Here is a 9,226-nt window from a genome sequence, read left to right on the forward strand (position 1 = left end):
GCAGGCGGCATGGTGTCCGGTGTTCGGCAACCAATGGTGGTCTTGGAGGTAGAGAGTGCATGTCAGAGGGTAATCATTGTATGGTTTGCGCAAGGCCGGCGACGGCAGCAGCCGTGGACGTCGTTACCTTCCTGAAGGTGGCGTTGTGGGTACAAGTCGAAGGCCGGAGGTATCCAGACGGGGTCTGGTCGAACCAAACAGTGGACGCTGTTTATAAGAGCGTCCAGACTTGGACATTGTTGGTACTGGAGTCCAGCCTTGGACGCTGGTATTCCTAGCGTCCTTCCTATTTTCCAAATTTCTTATTAATGTTTATTAGTTTCATAATTACTTGAATATTAATTATCAATAATAAAAATTTCGGGTGGGCTGCTCCCTTGCCCTTGTCGCGTCGTCTGCATGATTCCATTCGCCGAGAGCCTCGATGCTCAAGCCAGCGCTTGGGCATTCGATGTTTGTTAGCGGCTCTTTTGGCATCTTATATCTTTGCCGTTTTTTCTGTTAGTTTGTTCCACTTTTGTACTTGGATCGATGTAGTGGTCGTTTGCTTTATAATATAAAGCGGGGAAAAGCCTTTTTCTTATATCTGCGGCAACATCGGTGGTTTGTTGGTCTAGATTCCTATTAATTGTCCGTTCTAGACAGTGAGGCTAGGTTTGCAGGGGTTTTCGACACGGCAACATCCCTTCACAGTTGAGTCCTCCGGCCGCACACACTCACCTCCGTCACGTTGGTGTGCCCGCCTAAGGCCTACGGGTTATTGTGGAGGTCGGCCTCTTGATCTGTGACTCTTTTGGTTGTGAGGCTTAGCCAAAGTGATGCTCCACTAGGACTGTACCATGAAGACTTCCAATCAACGATCAACAATGTTAGGCTCGCAGACGAACGAATGCACTGGGAGATTTGGCTGGAGAGGAACGAATGCACTTTCAGAGCAAAGCATGCATCGGCGACTGCGTCAGGCAGAAGCAAAATGTTTACAACTGCTGTTCGCGGAGCCACCAGCAGGAATCGGTTAATGTAATTTTCATGTTCTGGACACATTGATCCTAGGATCCTCACCATGTATTTGCTTTTACCATTGCTTCCTGCTTAATATATGAATGCCATCGGCTGCTGGATCTTTAAAAAAAAATGTTAATCTCACTTCGACATCGAGCGGCTTGCGATGGTGCGCCATCTTCCGAGGGAAAGCAAACGGTCTGACTTTCAGGGAGTTCAGCGCAATCTCTTTATTTGCTAGGGTTGTTAGTATTGCTGATTTAGTTAATAGACCAAAATCTGTTTTTTTTCGTTTCAAAAGAACAAGATTTTTTAGACAAAATATTAAGGCGATCCACTCTGAAGCTACTCATCGCCGGCACAAGAGTACCAAGTGGTAAGAGCATCTCCAGTCGTTGGCCCCCAGGGGGCGCGTAAAATCGCTGCCTGGGGGCGAGCCGGCGCTAAAAATCAGCGTGGGGGCGAGTGGGTTCCCAGCCGCCGACCCCAGGGCCGCCCCCAGACGCCGTTTATGTTTTTTAAAAAATGGTATTCGGTAAAGTTTGGTAAATTGGACAAATTATTCGGCTAAAGTTCGGCAAATTCGGCATATATTCGATATGTTTGACATTATGTAGCAAAGTTATTTAAAAAAAGGCCGCAACTACAACTATTTAAGGGCCGAAGAAGTCGCTGAGCGCGGTGAAGTCGACGACTGCCATCCTCGCCGTCGTCGGCGGTGGCCTTCTCCTCCTTCATGCGGCCGCCCCTGCTGGACCCCTGCCCGGCGTCGCCTGGTGGACTAGTGGCGGCGGCGACGCGTCGTCGTCTCTGTCGTCGAGGACGACGACGACGACGACGCCTCCCTCGTCGCGGCCCCGGCCCAAACTTCGAACTGCTCGTAGACGCGGCACTGGCGCTCCATCTCCATGCGCGCTCAGTCATCGCACGCTGTAAGAACATGCGGTGCCCTCATATTTGGTTTTGGTAATTGATGACAATCTCTATGGACTAATGATTTTCTTGAGTTATATTTGAAGGATTTGTCCATAGGTTTTTCTTGAAGTCAATGTGTTGGTTTCAAGGAGTTTATGAGTTGACCAATGTGCTATTAAGGAATTATCCAAAGATTGGTCATGTGAGTGTTGAGCTTATTGCAAGTATGTCTTGAAGAAGGAGATTGTGTGATCATTCATGTTTACCTTCAAGACATCATCCAAATGAAGAGAGTTGAAAAGATTCAAGGTTGATCAAGACTAAGTCAAGAGTGAATCAAGTTGATCAACTCACAAAGCGTAGAAGATGTACCGAGAGGGATCAAGTGATCTCATGGTATGGTAAGTATTGTCCATTGCACTTTGTGTACTAACCCATGGTCTATGTGAGAGTTCTATGTGGGGTTAGTTACATGTCCATGGGCTTGCGTCAAGAGAAAGATATCATACAACCCATGGAAAGGATGACATCAAGTGGTGATCGTTATCTTGATTGCCGTGTGCAAGTTCAAGTGGAGCATCACGAAGAGATCAAGTGCTTGAATCTTGCCATCCTTTGTGGTGTCAGTGGTCTTGTGAAGATGTGCCGAAGAGAGGCTCACCCATAGTGGACTATGGGGGAGCAATCATCTAGTCTTCATCGAACCAACGCAATCAAGAAAGGTGGTCCAACTTGAGGGAGTCAAGATCGTCATCATCTAGCTCAAGTGGACCATGTGCAAGGCAAATGTTTGCCCTTGATAGGTTTTCTCTTTTACCGGTCTCATGGTGGTAGTTGGGAGACCGGGTTACAGGATCGATTGTCGTACTATCAAGGGGGGCTTTCGATGAGTAGCTTGGTCGTATCATTCGTAGAGAGCTCAAACCATTGCATCCTTGCATCTTCTTTCTTGGTTCTTGCTTGGTTCTCTTTGTGAGTCTTAGAGCTTATGGTCATCTTGATGACAAGCTTGAGTTCATCGAAAACGGAGTTCGCATGCGTCTTCTATAATGTTTTCGGTGTTGGAGGTTTTACCGGTCTTATCTGAGGAAGGGTTCTCACCTTTTTCTTATGAGCCTTTTCTAATTTGCTTCTTATTGATATTTATTTCAAGATTGTGTTAGCCCTTGTTGCTAGCTTTCCAACAAACTTGGTTTCATCGAATTCGGAGCTTGTATGCAAAAGCTGTGGCTGTTTTGATATTGCATGTTTTACATAGAGAGGTTGTACCGCCCCATAGAGAGGTTGTACTGGTTGACCGGTACAACCGGTGTTTGGAGCGGTTGTACCGCTCCAGAATTGGTCCGGAGGTTGTACCAGCCATGTACCGCTCCACCACCGGACTAGTTTCTGTTGTGGTGCGGTTGTTGGGCGGTTGTGGGCCGGTTGTACCGCTTATTGCCTGTTACCGGTTGTCAGTGCTCATAGCGGTTGTACCGCTCCTATGTTATTCTGCACATAACGGGCAGATTCGTTGGGACCTATTTAAGGGGGTCTTCTTCCCCAATGGTTCTCTAACTCTTGAGCTCGTTTTTTCCCCCATTGTTGACCTTCTTTGAGCTTGCTAACTCTCGATCCCTCCATGGATTCTTGCTAGTTTTTGAGGGAAAAGAGAGAGGAGATCTAGATTCACACTTCCACCAATCACTTTCTCCTCTATGTGAGGGGAACCCCTTGGATCTAGATCTTGGAGTTCTTTGTGTTCTCCTTCTTGTTCTTCCTCTCACTTTCCTCCCTAGCATTAGTTGCTTTGGTGGGATTTGATAGAGAAGGACTTGGGCACTCTGTGTGCCCTTGCCATTGCATTTGTGCATCGGTTTGAGTTCTCCACGGTGATACGTGGAAGTTACAAGTTGAGAAGCTTATTACTCTTGGGTTCTTGGTACCCTTGAGCTTGTTCCTCTTGGGTGCTTGGGCGCCCTAGACGGTTGGTGGTGCTTGGAGCTCAATCATTGTAGTGTAAAGCTCCGGGAAAGCGTCGGGGTCTCCAATTAGGTTGTGGAGATCGCCCCGAGCAATTTGACGGGTACCGGTGACCGCCCCCAAGGGTTGCCAAAAGTGTACGGGTTCGGTGACCGCCCCCAAGGGTCGCCATTTGTACGGGTTCGGTGACCGCCCTCAAGGGTCCCTTAGTGGAATCACGGCATCTTGCATTGTGCGAGGGCGTGAGGAGATTACGGTGGCCCTAGTGGCTTCTTGGGGAGCATTGTGCCTCCACACTGCTCCAAATGGAGATCAGCATCCGTAAGGGTGTGAACTTCGGGATACATCGTCGTCTCCGCGTGCCTCGGTTATCTCTTACCCGAGCCCTTTACTTATGCACTTTACTTTGTGATAGCCATATTGTTCTTTGTCATATATCTTGCTATCGCATAGTTACTTATCTTGCTTAGCATAAGTTGTTGGTGCACATAGATGAGCCTAGTTGTTTTAGGTTTGTGCTTGACAAATTAACCGCTAAGTTTATTCCGCATTTGTTCAAGCCTAAACCGTAATTATTTTAAAGCGCCTATTCACCCCCCCCCCTCTAGGCGACATCCACGATCTTTCACACGCCCATTTCAAGGCCGCCGCGTCGTCGAGCTCCCCGCCTGCGATCCCGGGCTCCGTCTTCACGAGGGTGAGCCCCGGCTCCGTTTTCACGGCGGTGAGCCCCGACTCCGTCTTCGGTTTGACGTAGCGCGGAGGAGCCAAGGAGGAGGCGCGCCGGCCGCCCTCATTGGTGACGATGTCGGCGCTGCGGGTGCGCCGGTCGAGCGGCGTCTTCGCTGCAGGCTCGGCCTTGACGCCGAACACCACCGGCGAGCCGGAAGAATGGGAAGAGGAGCGGGAGGAGGAGTGAGAGGAGGAAGTCGAGGAGGAGCGGAACCTCCTGGGCATCCATTGCCCGACGCTCCGGCGGGGGACCGGGGCGGCCGCCGCGGCAGGGTATGCCAGCGGTGGGTCATTGCCGCCCTCGAGGTACTCCGGCACATCATGGAGCGTGCGGCCGGGGGCGCTCCACCATACACGGCGCCCTTCGCTGTTCTTGACGCCCCCACCACCGGTGCCCTGTTGGTGGACGCCAGCCTCTGCGCCTGACGGTGCTGGAAGTACGCCGCCCATGACGCGTGGTTGTCGGCGGCGTACTAGGGGAGGGCGCGCTGCTCCTCCGTCAGGGACGCCCGCACGCGGTCGACCTCGGCCGCGAACATGGCGGGGCGCGCTTCGACGTCGGGCACCGGGGGAATGAGGACGCTCCTGTTGCTGAGCCTCCACCCCGTCGGCCTGGCGCGCATGTCCGGTGACGCCGGGATGTTCGCCTCGAACAAGAGGTAGTCCTCCCACTCGTGGAGCGAGCGGCGGCCGAAGCCGTTGGCCGCCGCTGCGTCGCCGGGGAATCGCGTGACCATCGGATGGGCTTGGGAGAGAGGGAAGGGAAGAAATGTCGGCGGGCGGCTGCACGGGGAGAGAGGCAGAGCTCGGCGGCGGGCGGCTGTGGGCTGTTGTGGCCAGAGGCGAGGGGGAGGTACTGGTTTTATAGCCCCGCGCCGTGTGTACGCGTGGCGAAAGGGGAGGCGTCGCCGCGTCGCCCGTGATGCGCCGCACGTGATAAGGAATCAATGCCAAGGTCGAACGGCGGCAACCTTGCCATTGATTCCACACGGGAAACCGAGGCGTTCCGAGGACGACGAGATGCGCATCGCTGACTCGGCGGGCCCATGGCTCTTTCGCGTCAAAATCGCTCGTCCCGGCGCCTCCGGGCGCCCCAGCGCGCCGGGTCCGCCGGCGCTAATTTCGGTCCAAAACCAACGAAAAACGGGCTTCCAAGGACGCGACTGGGCCGTTTTTTGTCACCGGCGCGAAAAAATCGCCTTGTAGGGCCGTGTTGTGGGCGCGGCTAAATATGCTCTAAAATCCAACTGAAGGCGGTACACTATCTCCCTGAAGGCGGTACAGCATGACTATGGACTGAAAATCTTACAGATGGTGTTCTCATAATCTCCAGCTCGATAATCACAACAGAAACCTTCAGCCATGCACATAAGGACACGAACAATTATTCTTAACCAAGTCGAGAAGAGCGTGAGCGGGCGGCTAAGCGCCGGCTCATCCCATCTCACCCACGTAGGTTGTTGTGGCGCTACTGAACTTTAAATACTAGCAGCCCTGCCAGTCTGTATGGCTAGCACCGTCAACCGCAACAATATTCTATAAAGCTAAAAGGTTGCGCATTCTCCGCTTTTCCTGATTCTTGCACACTAATTCTGTTACCATCCACGCTTAATTATATGCGACCAACCGTAAAATGCCACGGCTTGAAACGCCATATTTCTACGGAACCAAACTTGAAACTTATTCCCGCAAAATCCTGCGAACTCCAGTAAACAATCGCCGACAGCACAGCCAGCTTCCGAGGCTTCCGCGCCAGTTTTACTGATTAAAATGCGTAAGAGGAAGAAGAAACGGAAGATCACTTGAGCAATACTGCAATACCAATACTGTAGGTAGATCATTTTGCAAATTGCAGCAAGACGTAGTACCACAGAAATCCCAACATACACGCTAGATGGCACTAGTGCAGTTCACGAGTTCTGCGCGGCGAAACGAAGGGGCAAATGGCGTGACAAGCTTGCGTCCGCGCCGCGCCAGTCGACCGGTGTGGGCGGTCAGGCCACCGTGGCCGCGGCCGGCATCGCCATCGGGGCGGGGCCCACCACCAGCGAGGCGTCGCCGGAGAGAGGGATGACGCCGCCGCGGGCCAGGATGGACCGGTACATCTCCACCAGCACCTTCTCGTCGTACTCCTTGAGCGGCCGCGGCCGCGCGAAGGGCTCGCTGGCGGCACAGAACGGGGCGGAGCCGTAGCCCACGGCGGCGGAGGACGCGAGCCGGAGCATCGCGTTGACGTACGCATCCCGGAGCCGCGTCAGCAGCCGCCGCGGCGAGAGCGCGCGCAGGAGGCGCCGCCCGAGGCCGCGGCGCCGCACGCGCCACCCGCGCCGACGGCCCGCGGTCGCCGGTGCCTTGCCTCCGGCGCCGAGCTCGGCCGTGGCGAGGGCCGGGCGGCGCTGCGCGGCGGCCGCGTCCAGGCGGTCGTACCCGCGGTGCTTCCAGTAGGCCTTGATGCCGCCCTTGCGGGTGCTGGTGGCGGACGCGCCGGCCATGGCTGCTCTCGGGCTTCTTGGTTCCGTGGAGCCGCGGAAGGCTGGACTGGGTGCCCTGATCCCGCGTGGTGTACGAAAATGGTGGGTGGTTTGTAATGGCAGGAGCGGTGTGTCGTGCGTGTGTATGCTCTACTAGTAGCACCAGCTAGCTGCCCTGCACTTATACCTGTGTCATCAGAGTTGGTGTTTTTTTTTCCTCTCTGAGTTAAAATAACTCACGATGCCTTTGTACTACTAGATTCTAGATTACTGCGATTGCTCCTGTGCGGCCGCGCCGGGTCGCACAAGGGCAGCCCCTGCCGGCCGGCTCGAGGCCTCCTCCACACCAACCTCCTTCCTCCGGCCGCCGCTGCTGGGGGCGTCGCCGGGCAAAGCCCGTGTGACGTGGCAGCGGATATCCTCAGCCATAGATCAAATCGAGGTGGCGGCGTTCTGCACTAGCCATTCAACGACAGTGTCGCGGGGAGGCGGCAGCGTTCCCTACTGGCCATTCAACGGCAATGTCGCGGGGAGGCGGCGGCCAGGATCTGCAACCTGCGATGACGGACGGTCAAGGGCGGCGCGTGGAGGCGGCGATGGACGCACCTGATCTAGGCCCAGATGGTTGAGACGGGCAGCCAACCAGGTCGTTGTATCGGCTGGATCTCAACATCTCCAATGTCAGCTTGCAGGTTCCTGGGCTAGTCCAGCAGCTCGAGGAAGCCGGGGTCTCCGGCCCCGAGGATGGCGGTGGTGGCCTCCTCCTACGCCGGAGGTGGTCGGATGGCTGGTTGTGGCGGATCCCTAGATCCCACAGCTAGTCTAGGCGGTGAGTTAGGGAGGCGCGACTGCCAGTGAAAACTGAGCTCGGACTACAGTCATGGCAGGCGATGGCGGCGTCTACGCGTCGTTACCTTGTTGAAGGCATTGCCATTGCAGCCACCTTCTACTCACTCGCTGTTCCGGGGGAAACCCCAGATTCGGGTATCCGGATCGGACGATGGCGGTGCTCTCGGTGTTGCTCTCCCTCATGATGGCATTGTTTTGGAGCAGCTACTGGACGGAGGACGCGAGAAACGGAGTGGTGTACATCTAATGCGTCGACGACAATGAGTCCCGACGGCGTGGCGCAGCGGGGTCTCGGTGACGGACGTGAGATGATGGACTCGTGCAGGGCGGGGGCACTGTCTGGCATTGTGGTGGCGTCGACGGCAGGCCTGGCAAGGTGGATGTGTCAGTACCTACTCCGAAGATGGATCGGGGGAAGATGGTGGCGACGACCTCTACAGCGGGCGCATGCGTGCCCACCGAGAGTGCGCCAGATTGGTGTGTGCCCCAGACCCGGCAAGGGACCTTCGACTTTAGATGTTAGGCTTAGGTGCGAGGTCATTTTGGTATTCGGGTCGGACATTCGGCCCCCGTTCATCAAGTGGATAGCAGAAGACAGATGTTGTCAAGATGATGGCTTCAGACTTACTAGTGAAATACTTTATAAGGTCTTTATGAATAATTAATAAAATGGTTGCATGCGTCCTTCAGATGCAGAGGCTGGGTCATCCTCCTTTAAAGAAAACTGCGATTTAACCTCATCTCAGATTGTACCACTAACTTACGGCGTTTAGTACATCACTTTATTTCTATTCCTGTTTCACGGGAAAAAAATGATCATCTCGTGCAAAAAAATGTTCTATACACCAAGTACTAGGCATACTCGGGTGAAACATTTACTCGCACCATATCTACCAGAAAATGGAGCTGCATAGTTTAAAATATAGTATGAAAAAGGATCCGTTTTTGATAAAAGGGACACCCAAGATCTGAAATCTTAGTTCTGATTTCCGGTGGATGAGAGTGCGGGCAAAGTTTGTTATCTAATAAGAGTAACTCCAACGAGCCGACCCAAACGGATGATGATTTCGTTTGCTTTTTATTCGTTTGGGTCGGTCACCCGTCCGGCGTCCGCCCTCTTTTAGATATGGGTCAGCAGGGTGCCCAACGCGCTGATCCATATGTGCCGGTGTGGCTGCCTGCCCTCTATTTTTTTTGTATATTGCATAGTTTGAATCAAAATAAAATTGTTTTGAACCGAATAAAATTGCATAATTTATTACAAGCCAAATGAAAATAAAAAGGTCTCGCATAGT

At 53.7% G+C, this 9,226-nt stretch overlaps 1 protein-coding gene across 1 annotated transcript; it reads right to left on the reverse strand.

The window, feature by feature from the left end:
• Nucleotides 1-6,315: 6,315 nt before the first annotated feature.
• LOC119340416 lies at nt 6,316-7,248 on the reverse strand. Its single transcript, XM_037612329.1, has one exon. The coding sequence runs from the start codon at nt 7,101-7,103 to the stop codon at nt 6,606-6,608; it is 498 nt and encodes a 165-aa protein (XP_037468226.1). The 5' UTR covers nt 7,104-7,248; the 3' UTR covers nt 6,316-6,605.
• Between the last annotated feature and the right edge of the window lie 1,978 nt (nt 7,249-9,226).

This window comes from Triticum dicoccoides, chromosome 1B, assembly GCF_002162155.2.
Source record: "Triticum dicoccoides isolate Atlit2015 ecotype Zavitan chromosome 1B, WEW_v2.0, whole genome shotgun sequence".
Taxonomy (NCBI): domain Eukaryota; kingdom Viridiplantae; phylum Streptophyta; class Magnoliopsida; order Poales; family Poaceae; genus Triticum; species Triticum dicoccoides.

Coding starts and splice junctions, on each gene's coding strand:
- LOC119340416 (XM_037612329.1), bottom strand. CDS start 7,103: ATGGCCGGCGCGTCCGCCACCAGCACCCGCAAGGGCGGCATCAAGGCC.